This window comes from Scyliorhinus torazame, chromosome 10 (assembly GCF_047496885.1).
Source record: "Scyliorhinus torazame isolate Kashiwa2021f chromosome 10, sScyTor2.1, whole genome shotgun sequence".
Taxonomy (NCBI): domain Eukaryota; kingdom Metazoa; phylum Chordata; class Chondrichthyes; order Carcharhiniformes; family Scyliorhinidae; genus Scyliorhinus; species Scyliorhinus torazame.
Window position 1 is genome coordinate 157,312,823 of NC_092716.1, and position 26,537 is coordinate 157,339,359.

The window sequence follows — 26,537 nt, forward strand, 5'->3', positions numbered from 1 at the left end:
AAATTATTTTGTGCACAATCTGGATCTTATGGGTGGCATTCAGAAAAACCCGAGTTAAAATATAAATGTAGATTGAGCGAGGAATATCGAGCTGTGCACCTGGAGCACTTCCTCTGTTCTCTGATAACGTCTCACAGAATCTCTTACATCCACCTAACCAGGCAGTCAGAGTCTGGGCTCGCAGACCCTTTATCACCTTCATCACCAAAACTAGCTATCTTCCACCCCAGCATCGGAATGTGATGGAGGCAGGTTTAATTGAAGCACTCATGAGGGAATTGAAATGAAAAGGGAGAATGTGCAGGGTTACGGGAGAAGATTTAGCTGATTGGCTGTTGCAACCCTCATCCATACCTTTTATTACGGTGTCATGAATTTGCCTAGAAACAGCAGCAAAACGAATTAAAGACTACCTATCAGTTGTCCGGTAACAGGTAGAAATCTGTCTAGAGACAACAGTAATCCGTAGTCAAAATGCCCAGCCAGATGCCTCTCTCCCACCAAAGGTTTTGAAGGCAGTTTAAATCACAATCCATTGTGAATCGCTTATGAGTAGAAACCATTTACATTGATGATTTGGAAAATCAATCAAGGAGGTCTACATATGTTTTCTTTTAATTTAGAGTATCCAATTCATTTTTTCCAGTTAAGGGGCAATTTAGCATGGCCAATCCACCTACCCTGCACATTTATGGGTTGTGGGGGTGAAACCCATGCAAACACGGGGAGAATGTGCAAACTCCACACAGACAGTGACCCAGAGCCGGGATCGAACCTGGGACCTCTGTGCCGTGAGGCTGCAGGGCTAACCCACTGCGCCACCGTGCTGTCCAGGAGGTCTACATATGTTGATGTCTAGAGTCAAGGAGGTTGATAGGGGCAGACAGCCAAATACACAATGCATAATCAAAGGGGCATAATCAAAAGGTATATTTGGCCAGACCCTTAGAAGCCAGTTACCACTTAGCAGGCACAGAAAGCAGGCAAGGCAGTTTTCCATCTAGCAGCCAAAGAGACAGTTTCCAGCTAACAGCCAGAGGCCAAGTTTTACATGTAACTGTATCTAAGTCTTAGAGCCAAAGCAGTGCAGAAATACTTTGTAGGGGCACTTTAAAACTCTTGGCTGGACCAGGAAAAGACATTTCCCAGACTTAAGTATCATCCCTGAATTCAGTGGTGACTATAAACTGGTTATTTAATCTGGGTATTGTTTGGGGAAATGGGGAGGTTATACGGAGTTCAGGTGTTGTAAATATATTTCGGAATAAGGGCTATGGTCTAGATAAATTGTGTGCGCTGAGTAAGCCATTTGCCTTAATTGTCATAGAGTGGAGGGTCCTGTTTGTGTGTATTTTTCTTTTATTTAATAAATAGTCTTTAATTGTTACATGACAACTGGGCTACTTATTCTCACTCGGGTTTTATTTGTCCCTTCACACCAAATAAAAATGCTACACTTCCAGGAACTGGTGTTCCAAGTTGGGATACCCTTGCAGCAACTTTACAATCTGCTTTAGCTCTAAGTTCTGGAATCCCCTCCCAAAACCTCTCCACCTCCCTGCCCCTCTCCTTTCAGACCTTCCTCCTTGCTTGCCTCTTTGTCCAAGTTTTTAGCCACCTTCTGTCGCTTGATGTTAAATTGTGTTCACTAACATTCTTCTGAAGTGCTTTGGGGAGTTGTTGTTTATAAGGACAGAGAAGTGGACGGTGAATTGGTCTGCAAGTTCCTCACTTGTTTTGATTATTATTAAATATGCTTCTGTATATAGTTATGTTCTGATCAATCTATTTTGCCTTTTTATTTTGTTTTTGTCTTTTCTTCCTCCCTCATGAGATTGCTCAGCACTTTGTACAAATAGCATTCCTGTGTTTCTGTAGTTCTCTCAGTAGATATTTGGGTCATGTACCTGATGCAGAGGGTTCAAGCTGCCTGTTGAGTCCAGGCTTCATTAACTACATTGTGGCTTGTTTGATGTCTTGACGCCCTGCAGATTGGACATGCTGTGATGGGATTATAGGACAGGAGGAGCACATTCATTAGTTGGGGTTTAATTGGCAGGTTTGCTTTCCAGCTGGTAGCTTTCCTCTTTGCCACACTTGACCAAGTATTTGGAATCACACGGACTGGCCACACCTAGTCAGTTAGTTGCTGTTGCTGCTGCTTTTTCTGTGTTGGGTGGATACTCCTTGCCTAGAATTGAGGCTGGCATACAGTGCTGCTGTTGTAATGTACCATGGTGCATGATGTTTAGTTTGCTGGGGTGTGTTAAACTGCATGCTGGTGGAGCCAGCTATTTTGCCATATTGGAGACATTTTAATTTGTATTCTCAAGTTAGTTTGTGATGCAGCATTGTGTGCTCAAGGCTGTATTATGTGTTAGGTGCGGATGCTACTGTAGTGTTGCTATGTCGTTTTATTTTAAATGCAGGATCACCTTGGTGTTCTTGGTTAGCTGAGTGTAAGCAAAGGGCACTAAATTCAACTGAAGTGGCTTAGGAGTCTCATTTAATAGAGTGGAGAGATGACACCCTTCATCTACCATCTGTAAGATCAATGTCAAATTTTGTTGCTTACCTGTCTGAATGTCAAGTGATTGCACTTAACACAGGTTGCAGACAAAACAATAATGATAATCCAATAACAGCTCTGTTAACATGGCCTTTGAATTGTGGGCTGCTACTGTTCTCCAGGTGATTTTATTTTATTCTCTCAAGCGGTGTGGACCTTGTTGGCTCGGCCACCAATTATTGCCCTCGAGAAGGTGATGGTGAGCTGCCTTCTGGAACCAGGGTGATTAAATGGAGCTGAGGTACAGACCAACCATGATCCAACCGCGTGGCAGAGGTGGCTGAAGAGACTATGTCCTCCACCCATTCCTATGTTCAGAATCAGGAAAATTTCGATTGGTATTTTATGTCATTATGTTCTATATTGTTTGATGTGCCTTACTGTGAACAGCTCAAATTGCTTCTTGCATTGTCCAGAACAAGCAGTTGATGCATTTTGTTTTGTCTTAAAAAGCTGATGCTGATGCTGGGGAGAAATTCAGAACCTGCTCTACTGCATCCCTACTGACCAAGATCTGCAACTGCATTGTGACAGGCAATTTGCTTGCATCCTATCCTAAATGTTTAGATAGGCAGTATCCCTCAGCAGAAAAACATGACCAAAAATCATGATGGTGGAATTCACCCATAAGATACAGAATAACTGTAGCAGATGTCCACTGTCAGCAATCCCATCTGATAAACATAAACTACGCCCCATCATGTGCAGTTTTTAAACAGATGTAAAATCATATTCATCTGAGCTCCTATCTAAAATAATTTATCATCTTTAATGGAAAAGGGAATTGTCAATTGAGTGTTGAGGCTCGCCGTTAGTCATTATAATTAGGGAGTTTATCCAATATAAATTTTTCTAATTTCCAGCATTTATAATGCCTTTTGTTTGAATGTTGTATTGAATGTCTTGCGATGCCCTGAGATGATTCTTGTTGTTTCCAGGGAAGGACAAGCTGGTAGTCTCTTCAGATTGTGTGTGACCAAGTGGCATAGAGTTATTTTCCAACACATTGGTCCACCAATTCCTCCATTTTAAAATTCTCATTGATGGTTAGGGGATTGGTTAACAGATAGGAAGCTGAGAGTAGGGGTGCTTTCAAGTTGACAGATTGAAGCTAGGATCAATGCTGGGGCTTCAGCTATTTCCTATCTCTATCAATGGCATTGACAAAAATACACAAGAGCATTGCATCTAAGTTTGCTAATGATATAAAGCTAGATGGGAATGTAAGCTGTGAGGTGGACACTAAGAGACTGCAAAGAGATATAGACAGGTGAAGCGATGGGAGTATATGGTGCGGAAGTGTGATATTCAGTGTGTTGGTAAGAATAGAAAAAGCAGCATATTTATCAAAAGACGCAAAACTAAATCTTGGTGTTCAGATAGACTTGGGTATATTCATGCAAGGAACACAAAAGTTAACATGCAGGCACACCAAGTATTTAGGAAGGCAAATGGCATTTCGGCTTTTTTTGAAAGATTGGATTACAAGAAGAAGGAAGTTTTGTTGTTATTAGCTTTTGTAAGCCTACACCTGGAATACTGTATGTAGTTTAGCTGTTTGTATTTAAGGTAGAATATACTTATTTTACTGGGCGATCGGGAAGGCAGAAAGCTTCCAACAATTCAAATTCTTTGTTATTTGGTGTCGGCTCTCTGAAGAGGCAGTGGGTAGCCAATATTCACATGCTAATCTTCTGCTAAAGTCTTCATTCATGCCTTTGTTACCACGACAATTTTTATTTTTCCAATTAATGGGCAATTTAGCGTGGTCAATCCACCTACCCTGCACACTTTTGGGTTGTGTGGGTGAGACCCATGCAGACATGGGGAGAATGTGCAAACCCTATATGGACAGTTGCCTGGGGCTGGGATCAAACCCGGGTCCTCGTTGCTGTGCTAGCCACTGTGCCGCCATGCCACCTCCTGTTACCTCGACAATTGATTATTCCAATGTACTCCTAGTTGGCATCCCATACTCCACCTCCCTAAAATTAAGGTTATCCAAAACTCTGCTTTCGTGTCTTAACCTGCACAAAGCCCAATTACCCTATAATAATCTTTATTATTGCCACAAGTAGGCTTACATTAACACTAATGAAATGAAAACACCCTAGTCGCCACACTCCAGCCCCTGTGTCATCTCTTAGTCAGATGTCCTCATTATGAATGCCTGGCTGAGCTCCAAGGTCCACGAATGGATTCTGTCCTGTGGGGCATTTGATACAACTACGAAGAGGACTGCGAGATTTGTCTAAAACATTCTTTCTTTGAAGTGGGTTCTTAATGCTTATATGTCTATTTGAACAAGATGTGAAGTGGTGAAGTAGTTAAAGTTTTTTTCAATTGAATTATGAATGGCTTTGATTGATAGATAATTTAATGAGCTTGTAAGAGGAGCATTTTTGAGCAGAATTTTACTATTGTATGAGCATTCCAAAGACTTGGTTCTTTGGTTCTGTACTGAGTGAACTGCGGGTGTGGGTAAGGAGGATGCATGGGTCATATGAAAGGGGCATGGGATATGGAAGGAGTATGGGGGCGGAGTAGTCTTGAAAAAGTATGGAGTGGGTCAGAGTGGGAACAGGGATGGATGGATGGTAGTGTGGGATAGGAAACCTAATGACCATGAGTAAAACTGGACTGCTGTCTCGGCGACTGTTGGTGGGCCTTCTAACCTACTTGCCTCTGCATCCATCCACGTCCATGTCTGTCCTGGGCCTGCTTTGGTAGGTAGGAGCCCCAACTCCAGCAATACCCGTTCTTCCCCTTCCCCAACTCCTCAGGATAAAAATCGTGTGTGAATGTGTTGACCTTCAGAAGTTGGGAAGCAGTGTTGGGTAATGCCCTGATCCGTGACTCCCTTCACTGAGGGGAGGATTTGACCCTAGGACTAGTTACTGAATGATGCTGTCTGATTGACAAACTGATAGTTCCCTCAGCGGCAAGAGTGCATTTCTCTTTTGATTTAAAGGTTGGTTGTTACAAAATGTTTCAAATTAATAGATTGAAGGATACAAGAAACCTGAATATAATTCTTGTATCTCCTTTGCTGTGAGAAGTGAAGATTAATACCACTGCAATGTTTTTTATACAGAACCAAACACCCTTCAGTACTGATGCCACTCATTCAGCATAGCCAGATATAAACATTGCAGTGGCATTCAATAAGAGAAATTGTGGTTTACATTAGTCACCATTCTATGTTTGTTTGTATGCCAGTGACCATTTCCCAAGGGAGATGGAACCGACCTTAACTGTATCATGGAATTTGGACCTCAGTGGGTGCATTCATGTGAAATATCCCTCTCTTTTAATAACAATTATCCTCTCGATTGGGACATTGCTGGCAAGGCCCGCATTTCCTGCCCCACCATAGTTCCCGAGTATGAAGCTGAATAACTTGCTTGGGCACTTCAGAATGCAGTTAACAACCTGCCAGGTTCTACCTGTGGTTATATAGATGAGGTCGCAGATGCTACAAGTGCTGCCAAGTGTTGGGTGATGGCCAGTAGTGTAAAGAACCATTGAACCATGAGACCCATCACTTGTTGGCGATAGGAGTTCCTGTGTGAACCCATCTTCTCTACCCAAATTACTTTCTATCTTGTGCAAGAAGGCAAGTGACTCCTCTGTCGAGTGCAGACCCACTGTCTCCATGGAACCCGGGGGGGTTAACTTGTTTGCCGGGCCTTCTACCCATGGCTAACTGCTCTTCATTAGCAGCACGGTAGCACAGTTGCTTCACAGCTCCAGGGTCCCAGGTTCGATTCCCAGCTTGGGTCACTGTCTGTGCAGAGTTTGCATGTTCTCCCCGTGTTTGCGTGGGTTTCCTCCGGGTGCTCCGGTTTCCTCCCACAGTTCAAAGATGTGCAGGTTAGGTGGATTGGCCATGCTAAATTGCCCTTGGAGTCCAAAAAAAGCTTAGGTGGGGTTAATGGGTTACGGGGATAGGGTGGAGGCGTGGGCTTAAGTGGGGTGCTCTTTCCAAGGGCCGGTGCACACCCGATGGGCCGAATGGTCTCTTTTTGCACTGTAAATTCTATGATATGATCACCAAGTAACCATTGCTTTTACCATCTTTTTACCCATGTTTCAGCACTCATCTGCTGCCTCCTCCACAGAATCAGGAATTACTTCTCTTCCAGTTTGCATATCTGTCCTGGTATCTGTTTCATATGGCTTTGCTGATAATTGCTTATCTTGGTAATTCCTGCCTCTCTGGAAAGATCAGATAGCACATTATGAGTAAACATTTTTTTAAACATTAAAAAAAAAAATTAATTTAGTGTACCCAATTCTTTTTTTTCCCTTAATTAAGGGACAATTTAGCGTGGCCAATCCACCTACACATCTTTGGGTTGTGGGGGTGAGACCCACGCAGACATGGGGAGAATGTGCAAACTCCACACGGACAGTGACCCAGGGCCAGGATCAAACCCGGGTCCTCGGCCCTGTGCAGCAGCAGTGCTGACAGCTGCACCACCGTGCTGCCCCTTTATGAGTGAACGTATGTGTTTGGTTGTGTGTTTGTGTGCAATGTATTTGAACCTGTTGGTGTAACATAGCCTCCAGGTCTCAGAGATAATAGCATGATTATTGCAAGTTGAGAAGCTTCTTCGCGAACAGTTCTGCTATTGCTTGTTCACGTGATATTATAGTTTTAATGCTGTCTGCATTCTGCCCTCGCTGGTTTAACCTTTAAACAAAGAGCAGTGGCAATTTGGTCAACTGAAATAACTCTGTTATTAATAGTACACTCTTTGTCCCATCCTGTCTTGTATACTGGAGCTTGAGTAAACATCTCTGCAAATCATCTCTAATTTCCTCTGCTGTAAGGAGAACAATTCCAACTTCCCCTTCTCTGAAAATAACTGAAGTCTCTCATCACTGCTACCATTCTTGCATAACTCTCCCTGAGCAAATCTATTGCCCTGGCATCCTTCCCAAAGTGTGGCACCTAGAGTTGAACACACAACTCCACTTTAAAAAATAAATAAATTTAGTTTATCGAACCTGGGACCTCAGCGTCGTGAGGCAACAGGGCTAACCCACTGCGCCACCATGCTGCCAACACAACTCCACTTAAGCTCCAGTGTTTTAGAAAGGTTTTGCACAATGTCCTTGCTTCTATTTTAACCCAATGCCTCTATGAATAAAATCAATGATCCTGTAATACCCCACATGGAACCTGCGAGGTTGGAATGCTTGTCTTCCCCGTGCTCAGTGTGGAGTACGAGTTCTCCCACTAGGGGCGGTGTATCTCAATTAACACCCATATATAAGTAAGGCACCGGCTTGAGCAGGAACCCGGTTGGGACCTATCAGGTAGTGTACATGGCGTCTGTGTGAATAAAACATCTGTTTCTTATTTTAATCGGTGTGGACTCCCCGTGTCCTTATTAAAGATCCCATATGCGTTTTAATGCCCTTCACAAGTTGGCTTTCCACCTTCAGAGATCTGTGTACATATACCTCTTTTACCATTTAGTCTGCATTGTCTCTTCTCATTCATCCTCCCAAGTTCACAGTTGTGTGTTAAATTTCATTGGAGATATGTCTGCCTATTTCACTTGTCTTCTCTGTCCTCCTGAAGTTGTTACCATTTGCCTCATTGTTTACTACACTGACAAATTTTGTGTCGCCAGAAAATTTGAGTTATGCTCTATACCAAAGTCAATATGTATTAAAAAGAGCCGGGATTCTCAAGTTGGCCCCTGTAGAGCACCACTTTGTACAGTACTTCAGTTTGACAAACCTGTTTGCTTTCTGTCCCTTGGCAAATTCAACATCTACGCTGCTATTGGCCCTTTAATCCCATGGGCTTTACTTTTGCTCACAAGTCTAGAACATATTTTTCCAAACACCTTGTGAAAGTCGTATAAATAACATCTATATTTATTTTTTCCGAACCAGTTTCTTTGCTACATTCTACTTAATTTTGACATTGGCAGCATCTATTTAAGGCAAATGCAAACTACTGGTTTTGTACGTCAGACACACCCCCTGCCTCTATAAGAATATTTTCTTTCCGGTCCCTGTTTGGTACCACCCTTCCTTTTTCTGCCCACTTACCATGTATGCTGCTGTTTACAAGTGGTACTAAATTCCTTACTTTATAAAATAGTTACAACTTGTTTAACACTTTCCAGCCATCCAAACTATTGATACAATCTTGACTCTTCCTGTACCAAGTTGTCAGGCTGGTCACATCCCTTGCATATTGGGGGTACATCCTTCCTCTTCAAAGATATGCTTCATTAACAACAGTATCTCCGGATCACATCTGAAAGTCCAACCAATTGTCCTCAGCAATTTGAAAATATGAATGAATGTTCCATTAAAGCAGTCACTGCTGCCTCTGGGATCACAGCAAAAACCAGGACCACTTTCCAACTGGCATTGTAAAAGCCATTTTTCACTTCATAACCAAATTTAAAGTTATTTTGATATTTAAACCTCTTAAATGTCCCCATAGCTGTTTGAGAGGTGTTCAACATGGTTTTGTGATAAGGAAATAAAGTTTGACCAATTTATTGGAGTTCTTTGAGGAAATAACCTGTGTTGCGAATAAAGGGGAACCGATGGATGTACTGGGCGGGATTCTCAGGCTGAGGTTAATGGACTTCTCCATTACCCATGTCTCGCCCATGGCGTTCTTGCTGCGAGTGGGGAAGAAGAGCCCAGCCCACTGTATTTAGATTTCCAGAAGGCATTTGATAAAAGTGTCACATCAAAGGTTATTGCCAAAAATAAAAGCTCATGGTGTAAGGAGTAAAATATTGGCATGGATAGAAGATTGGCAAGCCAACAGGAAACAGAGGAGACAAAATAATAATCATCTTTATTGTCACAAGTAGGCTTACATTAACACTGCAGTGAAGTTACTGTGAAAAGGCCCTAGTCGCCACATTCCGGCGCCTGTTCGGGTGCACAGAGGGGGAATTCAGAATGCCCAAATTACCCAACAGCACGTCTTTCGGGACTTGTGGGAAGAAACCAGAGCACCCGGAGGAAACCCACGCAGACACGGGGAGAACGTGCAGACTCCGCACAGACAGTGATCCAAGCTGGGAATCGAACCTGAGACCCTGGTGCTGTGAAGCCATAGTGCTAACCACTATGCTACCGTGCTGCCTAAAATGGGTCATTTTCTGGTTCGCAAGACGTAACGAGTGGTATGACACCGAGATCAGTGCTGGGGCCTCAGTTTTTTTACAATGTTTAAAGATGACTTGGTTGAAGGGGAGGTGGTGATGTAGTGGTATTTTCACTGAATTAATAATCCAGAGACCCAGGGTAATGCTCTTGTTCGAATAATTTTCAAATACCACCATGGCAGATGGTGAAATTTGAATTCAATACAAATCTGGAATTAAAACCATTGTTGATTATTGTTCTAGCAAACCATTCTGTTCAATTGCATTTGGGGATGGGCAATAAATGCTGACCCAACCAGCGACACCCTGAATAGGTAGGACAGTACCGACAAAGATATGTAGGACAGTAAAGTTATGAAGAGGACATAAGGGGCGGGATTCTCCCCGAACCGGCGGGACGGGCCACTCCGGCGCCGAGGAGTGGCATGAACCACTCCGGCGTCGGGCTGCCCCGAAGGTGCGGAATCCTCCGCACCTTCAGGGGCTAGGCTGGCGCAGGAGTGTTTTGCGGCACGCCAGCCGGCGCGGAAGGGCTTGGTGCCACGCCAACTGGTGCCGAAGGGTCTCCGCTAGCCAGAGCGAGTTGGCGCATGCGCGGGAGTGCCAGCATGTGCTGGCGCCATCCCAGCGCATGCGCAGTGGGGTTCTTCTCCGCACTGGCCATGGCGGAGGTTGACAGCGGCCGTTGCAGAGGGAAAGAGTGCCCCCACGGCACAGGCCCGCCCGTGGATCGGTGGGCTCCGATTGCTGGACAGGCCACCGTGTGGGGGCATCCCCCCGGGGCCAGATCCCCCCGCGCCCCCCCCCCGAGGACTCTGCAGGCTGCCCGTGGAGCCAGGTCCCGCTGGTAAGGACCTGTGATTTACGCCGGCAGGAACGGGTGGCCTCGCGGCCCATCGCGGAGCGGTGAATCGCCGGGGGGGGCCGCTGCCAACGGCCCCCGATTGGCGCGGCGCGATTCCCGCCCCCGCCAAAACCCTGGCGCCGGAGAATTCGGCAGCCGGCGGGGGCGGGATTCTTGCCGTCCCCCGGCGATTCTCCGACCCGGCAGGGGGTCGGAGAATCCCGATCAAGGAGTTTGCAAAGGGACATAGAAAGGTTAAATGAACGGGCAAATATCAGGCAAATGGAGCACAATGTGGACAAATATATGTCTTATGGTTTAATATGAAATTGTCCATTTTGGCAAGAAGAATAAAAAAGAAGGATATTATCGAAGTGGGGAGAGAGTGCAGAACTCTGATGTGCAGAAAGATCTAGGTGTCCTAGTACATGAATCACAAAAGGTTAGTATCCAGGTACAGCAAATAATCAGGAAAGCTAAATGTTATTATTTATTGTGAGAGGAATTGAACATAAAATTAGGGAGGTTATGCTTCAGTTATACAGTGATTAGTGAGACCGCATTTGGAGTACTGTGTGCAGTAATAGTCTCCTTATTTAAGGAAGGATGTAAATGCATTGTAAGCAGTTCAGAGAAGGTTTACCAGACTAATACCAGGAATGGGTGGGTTGTCTTCTGAGGAACGGTTAGAGAGGCTAAGCTTGTATCTGCTGGTTTTGAATAATAATAGGCGAATTGATTTGAACATGTAAGATGCTGAGGGGTATTGCCAGGCTGGATGTGAAGAGGATGTTTCCTCTTGTGTGAGAATCTAGAACTAGAGGTCATTGTTTAAAAATAAGCGGTCCCCCATTTAAGATAGAGATGAGAACATTTTTCTCTCAGAGGATCCCGAGTCTTTGGGATTCTCTTCCTCAAAAAACGGTGGAAGCAGAGCCTTTGGATATTTTGAAGGTTGAGCTAGACCTTAGGGTGAAAGGATACCGGGGGTATGTCGGGATGTGGGGTTGAGGTTACAATCAGATCAGCCATGATCTTTATTGAATGGCAGAGCAGGTTCAAGGGGCCCACTCCTCCTAATTCAAATGTTTGTAAAAATGATTTTGTTACAAGTGCATTTAAGGTCCGATATATTGAAATTACTTTATTAAAAATCTCACTAGTGGGGCAGCACGTGGCGCAGTGACTAGTGCTGGGACTGCGGCATTGAGGACCCGGGTTCGAATCCCGGCCCTGGATCACTGTCTGTGGAGTTTGCACATTCTCCTCGTGTCTGTGTGGGTTTCACCCCCACAACCCAAAGATGTGCAGGTTAGGCCATGCTAAATTGTCCCTTAATTGGAAACCAAAATAATATGGTACTCTAAATTAATTTTTTTTAAAAAAAATCTCATTTGCAGCAAAAGGAACATTTTTTAAATGCCTCTATTCCGTATTTTCTTCATTGGATTGGGATGTACTTGGAAAAATTAACATTTCTGTAACCTTTTCCTTTTCAATGCAGAGAAAAACTTGGTTCTTTACCTCCATTGAATTACTCTTGTCAGTTCTTCCTTTACTTTTCTGTGATCTCCAAAATCACTTTGTTGAATAACTGTATTGAGTTGTTTTATTGAAGCAAATCACACCAGCTGAAGGCTTCCATTTGCTGTGTGAAGTAATTAGACTGTAAAGACACAAAAGTGAGACTGAGCCAGCAAGTGCTAGCTTCTGGTGACATGACAGCTGTGAGGAAAAGTCGATCTCAGTGCAAGTCTTCACCCTTCAAGCCTGCTGAGGGAGGAGACATACTCCCCAAACAAGCAAGTTACCTTAGAGACGCTGAAAAATCCAGAGCACCATGAAAGAAAGATTGATTTGCATTTATATATCACCTTTGACAACCTCAAGGCATCTCAAAGTGCTTTCTCGCTAGCTGCGTATTTATCGTAGTAATCATTGTAATGTTGAAAACAGCATCCTATTTGCATACACCAAAGTCACACAAATCGCAATGTGATAATTGACAGATATCTGTTTTGATGATGTTGGTTAGAGGATTAATATTGGCCTGACAATTCTGACAGTTCAGCATTCCCTCAGTATGGGCACTGGAGATTTCTCTGGATAGGGGCTATCTTCCGACGCCGATGTGCAACTAACTGAGCCACAGCTAGCATTGGTGAGCAAAAGAAACCTCAGAAGTGTTCTTTCCTCAAGCACTTTTCACTGTCATAGACAGTGATTCGGTGTAAACATGAACCACGGAACAACCCCTGGCCGGAGGTATTGTACACCGTTTGATGTTGTATCTACTGTCAAACCTTTTGTGGTGCTTTGGGATCTGATTTTTTATCCAGAACTAATGGGTTGATATTATGGGGTCCATATTCAAGCATTACTGCTAAAATAACACAGCAATATTTATCTCACTATGACAACTGTGTTCCTTTTTAAAAATGGGCTCAACCACTGGATAAATTTCAACCTACCAAAATGCCAGTCAGCAGCTTGTTTTCATTCGGGAGTAACACATGCATAAATCACATTCGGAAAGGACTCGTCACCTTCCAAAGAGTTGGCAATTATTGTGATTTAGTGCATGTAACAAAGCTGCCAAGTCCAGTCTCTCTGAACTTTTTTTGAACACTTTTTTCACCTGTCCCACTCAAATAATTATCAGTGTGGCTCAGTTGGGAACACATTTGCCTCTGTATCCAGAGGTTGTGGGTTCAAGTCAGAAACCTGAGTGCAAAAATCAAGGTTCGCATGCCAATGGAACACAGTGCTGAACTGTCGGAGGTGCTGTCTTTTGGGATGGGCCATTCAACCAAGGTCCTGCCTGCCCTCCAGGTGGGCATAAAAGATTCCATGGTACTATTTTGAAGAGGAGTGGGGGAGTTATTCCTGGTATCCTGGTCAATATTTAGCCCACGATCTACCTCACAGAAGCAGATTATCTGGTCATTATCACATTGCTGTTTGTGGGAAATGGCTTTGCTCAAAATGGCTGCCATGTTTCCTACATTACAATAGTGACTACACTTCAGAAGTACCTAATTGGTTGTTACGTACTTTCAGACATCCTGAGGTTATGAACGTCGTATGAATGATATATCTTTCTGTTGACATGCATTTGTTTTGTCCATGTTTCCCTTTCCCTTCCAAAGAGCACAATTCTATCTTTAAAGGTCATAATATTCCTCCTATCTCTACTGACCAATCATAATGAGCTGCAGGTCAGCTTCCTCCCAATTATTGATTTCTGCTTATCTGAAATTAAGATGGTTTGCAGAAAACTTCCAACTAATTGATTTTTGGAGCCCTCCTGATGCCCGGCAAATAGACTGGCCATCATAGAAGGTTAAGGGGTGATTGGAGCAAGATGTTTAAAAAGGATTCGATGGGGTAGCTATAGTGAAATTATTTCCTGTGGTTGGGGAAACTAATCTTTAAAATTGGAGTTTTGGCTACTTGGGTAGGAAACCAGGAAGAACTCTTTCACACAATGGGCAGTGGAAATCTGGAAAATTTCCCTCCCATGAAGCCGTTGGAGTTCTCAAGACTCAGATCAATAGATAATTTTTTCGGTAAAGTTTTTTTTTCATTTGTTCATGGGATGTGAATATCACCGGCAAAGCCAACATCTGTTGTCCATCCCTAATTTCCTTTGAGAAGGTGGCAGTAAGTCTCCTCTGAAGTTCATGTTGGTGTCGGTGTAACCCACAGTGCTGTGAGGAAGGGAGTTCTGGGTTTTTGACTCGGTGACATTGAAAGAACAAAGAACAATACAGCACAGGAACAGGCCCTTCGGCCCTCGAAGCCTGTACTGGTCACTTCCTTGTGCTGTATCCCTCTATGCCCATCCTATCCATGTGTTTGTCAAGATGCCTTTTGAATGCCGTTAATGTATCTGCTTCCACAACCTCCCCTGGCAACCCGTTCCAGGCACTCACCACTCTGTGTAAAAAAAAAAAAAAAAAAAAAACCTGCCTCGCACATCTCCTCAAGACTTTGCCCATGGACCTTAAACCTATGCCCCTTGGTGACTGACCCCTCCACCCTGGGAAAGAGTGCCTGCCCATCCACTCTATCCATGCTCCTCATGAAGGCCCTCAGAAGGGTCAACAAATTCCAGATCAGGACCCTGTGTGGCTTGGAGGGGAACTTGCAGGTGGTGGTGTTCCCATGGCAGGAGGATGCCTTTTCCAAGCAGCAAAGTGGGTGAATGGAGCTTTGGTACAGACCAACCATAATCTAACTGAATGGTGGAATGGGCTCGATGGGCTGAATGGTCTACCCCTGTTCCCATGTACAGTGTTGCACAGATTGGGCAAATGTAGGGCAGGATCCCAGACTGTACTTTAGTTGGAGCTATAGTATGAGCAACAGGCAGTTTGCTTTAATACCCATGAGTTAGACAAGGAAAGGGGTTCGAACCCAGCCCGGGTCACTGTCCGTGTGGAGTTTGCACATTCTCCCTGAGTCTATGTGGATCCCACCCCTACAACACAAAGACGTGCAGGGTAGGTGGATTGGCCACACTAAATTGCCCCATAATTGGAAAAAGTAATTGGGTATTCTAAATTTTTTTTAAAAAGTTAGACAACAAAAGAAAATATTTACAGAGATTCCCATTCCTGATTGCTGCAGGGTTCCTGTGTTCACTTGCATGTGTGAACATGAATTAGGCTTAACTGCAATGACCAGATGGCTGAACTATCTGTTGATGCTTAGTGGCTGCTTGTGTCAGGTAATTTATTTAGCGCCTCTGGACATCCCAAATGTTTGGAAAGGAATCGAAGTGCCGTCACCTCACTGTAATGCAAGGAATGTGTGGAGATGCCGGTGCTGTACTGGAGTGGGCACAGTAAGAAGTCTCACAACACCAGATGAAAGTCCTACAGGTTTATTTGAAATCACAAGCTGTCGGAGTGCTGCTCCTTCATCAGATGAAATGGAGGCAGATTCACAATTAAAACATATATAGGAGAGACACAATTGCAAGATAATTACAGATTGGAATGTGAAGAATGGTTGCAATGTGAGTCTTTACAGGTAAACAAATCTTTACAGGAACAGACTGTGAGTGGAGTGAGGGATAATCGCAGGTAATCGAGATGTGAATTGTCTCAAGCCAGGACAGGTAGGATTCCACAAACCCGGACAATATGGTGAGGGTTATAGGTAATGTGACATAAACCCGAGATCCTGGTTGAGGCCATCCTCATGCGTGCAGAACTTGGCTACCAGAGGAACATATCAAGCAGTTTACACATGGCAACTCCCAAGAATGGTACTGAGATAATGACCAGATAGTCTGCTTTATTGATGTTGGCCAGAAAAGCAGGGCCATCTCCCATAGCTTTTTTCAAAATAGTGTCATTCGATCTTTTTACGCCTGCCTGTGAGGGTAGATTAAACCTTGATTTAAAATCGAATTTGCAAGCTGTAACAATGCAGGATTCCCTCAGAGCTCCCTCCTTAACTATCAGAAGAGGAAGGAGTGGAGAAAGGCAGAGCAAGAAATTTGGTATTCGTCAAATTTGATCCAATTTTCAGTTTATGTCCAGATCTGTAGATTTTCCAGTGGAATTATTAGACAGCCACCAGAGTGTGAATCTAAATTGATTTTTTTCCCACTGTCCTCTAAGTGGGGTCGGTTTATCTCAGTTGGCTGGACGGCTGGTGTGTGACACAGCAAGGCCAGCAGTGTGGGTTCAATTCCCGTACTGGCTGAGGTTACTCATGAAGGCCCCTTTTTCTCAACTTTGCCTGTCGCCTGAGGTGTGGTGGCCCTCGAGATTAAATCACCACCAGTCAGCTCCCCCAAACGGGAGCCCTCACGGACTATGGTGATTTTCTAAAAGGACTGAGACCAAATGCAGCTGCTCAGCACTATCTGAGAATATATTGGTCTGAACCTTCCAGACTGTACAGCATCAGGCAGTGCAGGTCTTCCACATGGAGCAGGAAGGAAGCTTAAAAAAAACACGCAAATCTTTTTCAGCCTAAACTAGAAGTGATGCAGAGACTGAACACCATTCAACCAGCTTGGACTCGTTAGTTTTACTTTCCGCAGCCATCGACCATTTCCCCTGCGTAAGAAGGTGATGAGGGGTGAAAAGTTCATTCAGCCCTTCACTAGCTCAGTATTAAACTATGGACAAATAACCTATTATTCTTTATCTCCTGTGCATTTCAAGTCTTCTTCACAAAGCAGACAGGACAGATTCGCTGTCTCATCACAATGTCCATTATTCAGCACTGACCAGTTGCTTTCCACAGAGGTCTAATGCCAGATAGGCCCTGAGGTGATTCATGGAGTATTTCATCATCTTTATCCAACACCTTTTGCACGGAACTAATTGACATACCCTCTAACTTTAGCTGCTAGCACTCTGTATTTAATGAATAATTTATTCAAATCCTTGAGTTGATAATGCTGTAACAAAGCCCAAGTATTTGAAATTAATAGGTAACACAATGAAATGAAATTGAAGTCGCCAAAGGCCTAGAGGACCATAGACTTGCTCTCCCTCTTTTTGGGAGAGGTAACTGGTGGTAATTGTACCTGAGGGTCACCACACCTTGGGCGAGGGGCAGGGTTGAGAAGCTGGGGCCTTACCTCGGCCTGCACTGGAATTGAACCCGCGTTGTTGGCAATGCTCCGCATCACGAACCAGAACCAGCCGTCAAGCCAACTGAGCTAACTGATCCTGATAACGCAATACAAGGTAATAATAACATTAGCTCTTTCTTGCGCTAAAGATCTCGTGGTTTCGTCCGGCTCTTAATAAGCACACCTGAAGTCATGTGGCTTTTTTCAATTGATTCATTAGTTACAAAATGTGAATCCTGCTAAGCTCTCGCCTTGTTTGGATTTCCTTAACCTTTGTACCTGTGAGCTTTTGTCCTGTCCCAAGTTGAATAGCATTATTTCTGTCCCATCATAAATATCTTGATAGAGGGCAGCACGGTGGTGCAGTGGTAGCACTGCAGTCTCACGACGCCGAGGTCCCAGGTTCGATCCCAGCTCTGGGTCACTGTCTGTGTGGAGTTTGCACATTCTCCCCGTATTTGCGTGGGTTTCGCTCCCACAACCCAAAGATGTGCAGGATAGGTGGATTGAACATGCTAAATTGCCACTTAATTGGAAAAAATAATTGGGTACTCTAAATTTATTTTTAAAATAAATAAATATCTTGATTACACCCCTTCTCAATCGCCTAAAGTTTAATGAAAATAAGTTCAAACCTTTGTATTTCACTTCATGATGCATCGCCCTAACTCGCTTTTAGATTAAAACTTGGTGACCCTCTGACATGCCCACAGCTATAATAAAGGTATGGTCGATGTTGAAAAAACATTTGCAGTGGCCAGCCAGTATGGAAAGTTCCGGTGTCCAGTATCTCTACATCCACAGCTACTCTTGCATATATATCAGTAACCACACATCGAATCTGGGTTTCTCTGTGCAGAAATATGAAAAGGAGAACCATGAGGGTTGGAAGGTTCAGATAGTTTGCAGATGCCTTCAGAATCTGTCCCGTATCCTATACAGAGTTTAGTGGAGGAAAATCTTGCATTTGAATATTGCCTTTCATGAGCTCAGAGTGTCTCAAAGTGCTTTACAGCTAATGAAGCACTTTTGAAATGTAGTTACTATTGTGGTGCAGCTGATTAATGCACAGCGAGCTCCCATAAATAGCAATATAGCTGATGTGTTGGGTGTTCTGGATCGCATACAGGTCACCAACACTTGAATTAGTGCAACATTATTTTATTAAAAGGTTAACTGTTTAAACATACTTGAACTGTGGGTAAATACGATACCAGCTTTAACTAAAGACCTTTGCCTTGTCCTAACCAGTTGATGCACTCAGCACATGGTGAATGTCTGTGTTGCAGGTTGTGAGCTCTGTGCTCCTAGCTAGCTGCTACTCGAATGAGCGGGAACTCTGATGTCCCCTGTCTTTATAGTGCGTGTGCTCTCACTGATGATTGGCTGCGGTGTTGTGTATGTTGATTGGTCCCACTGTATGTCCATCAGTGTGTGTCTGCACCATGATATACTGGTGTATATTGTGACAATAGCCATGACCGATTATCCTTTTGCAATGAGATTGAGGGATAAACATTGACCACAGCACCAGAGAACTCCCCTGCCTATCTTCGAATAGTGTCACTGGATCTTTTATGTCCATCTGAGAGGGAAGTCGAGACTCTATTTTAATGTATCGTTCAGAAAAATGCTTCAATGGTATACCACTCCCTCAGTACAGGAATGAAATGAAAATCGCTTATTGTCACAAGTAGGCGTCAAATGAAGTTACTGTGAAAAGCCCCTAGTCGCCACATTCCGGCGCCTGTTCGGGGAGGTTGGTACGGGAATTGAACCGTGCTGCTGGCCTGTCTTGGTCTGATTTCAAAGCCAGCGATTTAGCCCTGTGCTAAACCAGCCCAGTGTGAACATCGGACATTTTCTTATTTTCAACAAAAAAAATTAGTTTTTTTTCATAAATTTAGAATACCCAATTATTATTTTTCCAATTAAGGGGCAATTTAGCATGTCCAATCCACCTACGTTGCACATCTTTGGGTTGTGGGGGTGAAACCCATGCAGACACGGGGAGAAGGTTGCATTTTCTAAACTAACCAACTTTGATTCCTGCTGCCTCTCCCTGTCATAGCTGTCTTTATGACTGTGCTTTTGAAAAGTTTCAAAATAGGCCTGGCCTTATGTAATTTTGCATGGGTGGTGCACCAGAGCATTACTGTAAACCTTCTGACTGACCTTTTCACAGACAGATGGCAGCTTCTAGTGTACTCTGTAAAGATGTTTCACCTGCTGAAGTATTATTATATTTGTAACGGACTTTGGCACTTGTCTGCTTCCAGGATTAACTGTGATATTTATTCTGTCTCTTGAAACTTCTAAATGTCAGCGTGGAGTCCACGTCTGTGGTTTGCAGGCACTGTGGGCGTGATTCTCCAAGTCCCGCGCCGGGCTGGAGAATCGGCGCAACCGCGCCCCGACGCCGGTGCCTGATTCTCCGAGGTGCGGGAGGGGGGAGGGGTGCGGGAGGGGGGGGGGGGGCAGGGGCGGTGGGGGGGGGGCCTCCGATGGGGTCTGGCCTGCGATCGGGGCCCACTGATCGGTGGGCTGGCCCCCCCCCCCCGGCCTACTTTGTTGCGCGGCTGGCTTCTGAATCCCCACGCCACGTTGCGTAGGGGCCGGCGCGCTGAAGAAGTCCCCCGCGCATGCGCGGGTTGGCGCTGTCCAACTGCACATGCGCGAATTGGCGCGGCGCCCATTTGGCGCCGGGAAGGGAGGCTGGAGCGGCGTGAACCGCTCCAGCACCATGCTGGCCCCCTGTGGGGGACAGAATCGGTCGTCCCCGCGTCCGTTTCGCGACGGCGCAAACACTTATTCTCCATTTTGGAGAATCGCCCCCTGTGTTTTCAATGAAGTTACAAAAGCGAGAAGTGCGGCAAGGCCCTCACAGAAGGGTGACTGGCCAGTCGCCGAGCCACAGAAACTGGAATCTGACCCGCGTTGTCATTGAATTCGCTTTCCTCAGCTGCCTTGGCACCAGTTAGTCTCGGCATCCCAAAGGTTAAAAGAGGGAAAGTGGGCACCCTCCTGATCATTGTCTAATGAGCCCTGCTGGGAGTCTGAGTCAAGTATAGATACCTTCAAGGTTGAACAACTTGTTGGCGGACAAAGCGAAGGGATTCTCCGTGCTAGTTTAGCAGAGTTACCTTTTTGAGTCCATTTGCTTTTTTATCTCTGACCTCCTGAATTTCGGGGAGCAGTCCCGTTTTAAAGGAGCTTTGGCAAGATGCTAGCGGAGGTCTGGTTGGATGGATAGGAGTTTGAGGGGTGGTGATGAGGGTAAAGCTGTAGGCTTTGAGCACATCCAGCAGCAACCATTCACATTGTCTGCCCTCTGGCTCTTTTTCCAGAATGATTTTTTGTGTTAGTGTGCGAAAGTGTTAAAGAATTACAAGTAGCACAGGAACAATGCCTGCAGCATATTTTGCATAGACATGACTGTACATAGCACTAAAGAACATAGCAATACGCTGTACTTTTGGGTGCAAAAATGCTGAGGAAGCATGCAACAAGAAACAGTATGAGGTAGAGTACTGAAGCACTGGACAACAGTACATACGAACATGTGAATTAGGAGCCAGAGTAGGCCATTCAGCCCCTCAAACCTACTCTGCCTGGCTGATCTTATTGTGGCCTTACGTCCATATTCTACCTACCCCCCGATAACCTATGACTCCCTTCTTAGTCAAGAATCTATCCACCTCTGCCTTAAAAATATTCAACAACCCTGTCTCTAGCACTCGCTGGGGAAAAGGGTTCCTGGCCCTCTGAGAACAAACTTCTTCTCATAAATAAAAGCACATTACTGCGGATACTGGAATCTGAAACCAAAAGAGAAAATGCTGGAAAATCTCAGCAGGTTTGGCAGCATCTGTGAGGAGAGGAAAGAACTAACGTTTCGAGTCCAGATTATCATCAGCTCCTTAAATGGGCGACACCTTGGGCTGGATTCTCCGATTTTGGGGCTGTGTCCAGAGAATCCGTGGCATTTTACACGGGAAAATTTGGCGAGGCCCCAGCATCGATCCTCCGACTGGTGAGGGGCTAGCAGCTGTGCCACGTAAAATGCACGGCCTTCCATATAAACAGCCGGAGAATTGCCGGGTCCGTGGCCGCGCATGCGCATGGCAACGACCTGCAGCGGTTACGCCGTACAACATGGAGCCGACCTGCCAGATTGTGCCCCCCTGGGCACCCCCTCGCCACCCATGGGCCACCCCTTACCAGTCCCACCAGCCCTTGCCGAAGCCCCCCCATCCAGCAGCACAGCTCCAACCTGACTGTCGGCGGCGCTGGACACAGTCCGCATTCGCCACGCTGGGTTGCGACTGAAGAGACCATAAGTCAACTGCGTGGTCGGGAACTTGGGCCATCGGGGGAGGGCCTTCAGGTAACGTCCTGAGCCCGCCCCAACGGCGTGCGACGTGCTCCACAATGATGCCGTTTTAGAGGGGGAGGAGCCTGCGAAAACAGGCGCTGCCCCCGATTCCATCGTCAAAAGGGATTCCCTGCCCGGTCGCCGATTCCGAAATCGGCATCGGGGAACATAGAACCCCTCCCTTTATTTTTAAACTGGCCCTCCAACACAGCATGTTGCGAGCTAGCTTGAAAGTAATAAACTACATGAAGACAACCCATCCTTGTCCCGTCTGGGTACAGCAAACAATTTGATAGTTATAGATTGAAGGCTTTGAGTTGTTACTGTTGGCATTTAAATAGGTGAACAATCCACACTTTCCATAAGAAGGTTTATGTATGAGAACCATCTAGCCTGTTTAACTGGCACATTGGATCTGGAACCATTGATAAACAATTTACAATCTCGATAAAACATTCAGCTGTGCACAGTAGCAAGAGCGATGAGGGTTAAAGCCCGACCTTTTAGCTTCAGTTATTTCTTTTAATGTGCAAACATCAGTGAGGCACATTGTTAGTTAGTTTTAAGACCGAATTTCCCAAAGTACTGATTTATTTTGGTGCCTTTTGAACTTGAGAATTCAGGAGCATTGGCAAGAAGACTCTCAAACCTTCTCTTCCATGCATTCAAAACATGTCTGATCTGTATCTCAACTCCAGTTTCCTACCGCAACTCCATATTATTAACTTTGTATTAGTAATGGTATAAATCAACTCTCAACCTTGAAAGTTCCCAGTTGATCTGTCATCGCCTTTTTGAGAGAGAGAATTCCATACTTCTTCTCGCCTTTGGGTGGAAGAGGTGCTTCTCCATTCGGACCCTAAATGGCTCCGTTATAATTTGAAGATTAGGTCCCCTTCCTCTTGAAACACTTGAGAAAAACAATTAAATATATCTCCCTCAGTAGGTTGTCTTCTGCATTCTACCAGTGCCCATGCCCAGTCTGTACTATGCTTCAATCCCAGACTGAGAGGGTGGTCTCCTCTTAATATGTCATAGCCATTGTAAGCATTCATGTCGAGAGGGCTAGAATACAAGAGCAGGGATGTACTTCTGAGGCTGTAGAAGGCTCTGGTCAGACCCCATTTGGAGTATTGTGAGCAATTTTGGGCCCCATTTCTGAGGAAGGATGTGCTGGCCTTGGAAAGGGTCCAGAGGAGGTTCACAAGAATGATCCCTGGAATGAAGAGCTTGTCGTATGAGGAACGGTTGCGGACTCTGGGTCTGTACTCGTTGGAGTTTAGAAGGATGAGGGGGGATCTTAGTGCAACTTAGAGGATACTGCGAGGCCTGGATAGAGTGGATATAGAGAGGATGTTTCCACTTGTAGGAGAAACTAGAACAGAGGACACCATCTTAGACTAAAGAGACGATCCTTTAAAACCGAGATGAAGAGGAATTCCTTCAGCCAGTGGGTGGTGAATCTGTGGAACATTTTGCCGCAGAAGGCTGTGGAGGCCAAATCATTGAGTGTCTTTAAGACCGAGATAAATAGGTTCTTGATTAATAAGGGGATCAGGGATTATGGGGAGAAGGCAGGAGAATGGGGATGAGAAAATATTAGCCATGATTGAATAGCGGAGCAGACTCGATGGGCCGAGTGGCCTAATTCTGCTCCTATGTCTTATGGTCTTATGCTAAGGAGGTGCTGTTCCTTGATTTATCTCATCCCTGCCTTAGAAGAGATGGATTGAAGCTTGCTGTCTTTTGTCTTGAAAAAAAATTAATTGTGCTCGAATGTAAACAAAGCACATTTATTGCTCCTCCCGAATTGCCTCAAGAAGGCATTGGACGCAGTCTAGAAACTGCTGCCGAATTGTCAGATTTTGTATTTGCTGAAAGGCAGAGGGAGCTGGAATAAAAAATGAACACCTGAACATTGGCAGGTAGGGCTTGATGCACCCAGTCTAAAGTGACCTGTGCATCGCCTCATAGATAATGAGCAGTGTAGCCATGATAACTGTTGCCACTCTGAGACTGGTCTTTGCATACATTTTTGAAGCTGCCTTCAATCAAAGAAAGCATTCTGTGAGACTTGACTGCACAGCCTTTAAGTCAAACTTTTTCTTTGAAAATTAGAAGCTAAATTCTTCCATGTATTAAAGAAATTCTAGAATATGAAAAAGACAAAAAGCCCATATCTTCCAATGGACTATGACCGTTTGCTTTGATCATCTGCCCTCTGGGTCTTTTATCTTAACTCTGTGTCCTCTGGTTATTGACCCTCATGTCTGAAGATGTAAATAATCTTTATTGTCACAAGTAGGCTTACATTAACACTGCAATAAAGTTACTGTGAAAAGCCTCGAGTTGCCACATTCGGGTACACAGGGAGAATTCCGAATTCTCAGCTGGTACGGGAATTGAACCCGTGCTGCTGGCATTGTTCGGCATCACAAACCAGCTGTCTAGCCCACTGAGCTAGACCAGCCCTGAACCGATAACAGGGGTAATGGGGGATCTGCCCCACTGGTTGAAGAACTGGTGGTAGAGCTGCACTGCCTCCTTTCGGGAAGGCCCACTGAATAGTACCAATTGAGCACTTCATTGGGCAGTCATCAAGGACCTCTGGGAGTGGACATCCTGTACGGATTCACCCATCCCTCCCTCAACTCCATGCTCCACTTAGGAGCTTGTAAAGCAATCCCAACAGGGTTTGCTTTTTGGGCTAATCCCTCCGTCTGCCACTGGGTTAATATCAGCGGTGGTAGGATGCGGCCCTTAAGTGGCATTAATTGCTCTCTGAAGGCCGTCTATTAGCTTCCCTGCCCCAGGCTTAATTGCAGGAGGGCGGCAGCGACGCCACCTGCTACCCTCCGGCCTGATTAAATGCCCCCCTCTCCCTCCCCACCAACAAACCTGCCTTGCAGGAGAGGGTATTCCACCCAGGGTCTTACCAAAATGCTTCATACTGTTGAACACCTTGGTTAAGACCCTCCTCTTAACCTTCACTGCTCTGACAATACGCAACGTGAGGTAATGTTTAACAGCAGCCCTTCCAGCGTGAGCCTAATCTCTTTAAATTTAGAACATTATACAATGGGGATTTGGAGAAAACACTGAAAATTCACATTGGCAGCTAAATTAATTCAGTTGAGTGTTCTGATTTAATGTCGAGGACAGCCATGGAGCACAGTAAAGTCGGCTTGCTTGACCAATTCGTGTGTGTTACAAGCTGCAGTGCCCATTTGCACTAGTTTGCCCAGCGTTCTTCATGTCTCCAGTGGTTACAAGGAATGCTTGGAGGTAACCTATTGCAGGAAGAGGGAGAGTGTATTTGATCGTGAAAGCCAGGCAGTGTGTGTTTCCCCTCCCCACTGCCATAAGCCTCTCAGTGCCTTAACCTTTATAATTCCAGTTTTGTGTTAAAAAGCTTCCAGGGAGCCTTAACAGCTTGTTCATTCTCTCGCTAAAATAATCTGCTCCTACTGCAACGTGCCACGCTGTGTGGAGAGTGTGTTGGTCGTTTGCAGGACTGTCTTATCTAATTGTCACTCTCTCCTCCGGTAAACGAGGCAGAGGGAGCTCAATCCAATGCCATTCTTATTCCTCCTCCTCTACCTTTAACAGCAGTCCGCGCAGGACCGAACTCGACTGAGCTGCAGCTCTTTCCGAAGCCAAACTCTTGACTATCTGCCTTCCCCGTTCATCCCTCTCCACTTCCCCAGGCAAAAAATTGAAATGATGGAGACGTTTTTCAAAAGACATTTTAAGAAGACAGAATCTGGCATGTCTGGCATCAAGATGTCGAATCGTTGCCGGCGGACGGGTAGGCGGGTGAGTGGCACAGTGCCCTGCAGTAAAGTGAGACGCCGTTCAAATGCCGGAATGCCATCGGCGTTATTGGTGCAGAGGCGCAGGTCCAGTGTCCAGTTGCAGGCTCTGCCCTCTCACCCGACCGGATCAGGGTGTGGACACTCCAAGGGCAGCATGACACGCCGAAGGTCCAGCACCACTGCCCTTCACCTCAACCCTCGATTTGCAGTCAAGCAGAAGCGAGGGGGAAAACTGCGAGCTATTGACAGCCACCTGGTCGGGCCTTCTGTGTTGCTGGCCAGCTTGATCCAAATGACCGAGGAAGAGGAAGGTGAAGCTGGTAGAGTCCAGGAGGATTGTCAGATGGAGATAAATGCCACCCCGAATGATTCAGAGGGCGAAAACTCTTCAGGGGGCTCAGATATCTCCGAGTCTTCATCCACAAGTAGCAGTTGGGGTGAGCTGGAGCACGAGGACTGGGAAGCGAGTTTGCACACCCCACCTAGAATTTCAGAGACGTTCCAGCCTTCAGCCTTGCATTACAGGCCCGTTTACACCAAGCCTTTTCTCAGGGCCCCTCGCTGTTTGAGGAGGAACTCCTCCCATCTCCTGCCTGCAGAATCTGTCCACTTTGGTAAAACAACCTACGGATTGTATGGGAATTACCGGAGGAGGAGTCAGCGGCGGCGGTCCAGCACCATACTCCTCTCTGGCACGTGTCGGGCATCAACGGAAGCCTGCAATCCTCCTGGTGCATCGGAACTGTACCGGGTGATGTCAGTGGGCAATAGGTGCCCGTCGCTGAACGTCAGGCGGGTATCCCGTACTTTGCCGCCAAGGTGGAGGCATGGCATTCGCAGAAACTCACTCCACTTGATACACAGGAGCTACGAGACCAAAAGTCCACCAACGTGGAGCAACTTTCTGTCGTATGTATTCCTGCCATCCACTCATTTATCTTAGTAGGAGGTGGTGAGGGTTTTGCCAAGATGTGGCGAGCTGATGGGAGGTGGGTGTCGGTGTAGAGGAATGTTCTTGTTGCTCTTTTTTTGCTCTCCCTCTTTTTCTTTCCAGGTTATCTGCCTAAATATACACACAATGCCACCTGGGTTGTAAAGGTAGATGAGTTTAGTCGGTGGTTCTGTGGGCAGAAAGCTCGAGCAGGGAAGCTTGCAGGGAAGTGGATCTCCCCCTTG

The 26,537-nt window shown here is 45.5% G+C and overlaps 1 protein-coding gene across 6 annotated transcripts in view; it reads left to right on the plus strand.

Annotated features, from left to right (window-relative positions):
- dgkza (diacylglycerol kinase, zeta a) overlaps nucleotides 1-26,537 on the plus strand; it is a 663,976-nt gene that overhangs the window by 239,504 nt on the left and 397,935 nt on the right. For 4 of the 6 annotated variants that reach the window (XM_072518864.1, XM_072518861.1, XM_072518862.1 and 1 more), the window contains exon 2: nucleotides 25,156-26,270. The exons of the other annotated variants lie outside the window; for them this stretch is intronic. In XM_072518864.1, coding sequence (XP_072374965.1) covers nucleotides 25,156-26,270 — 1,115 coding nt within the window. The remainder of the gene's footprint in view (nucleotides 1-25,155; nucleotides 26,271-26,537) is intronic. 6 annotated transcript variants of the gene reach the window in all.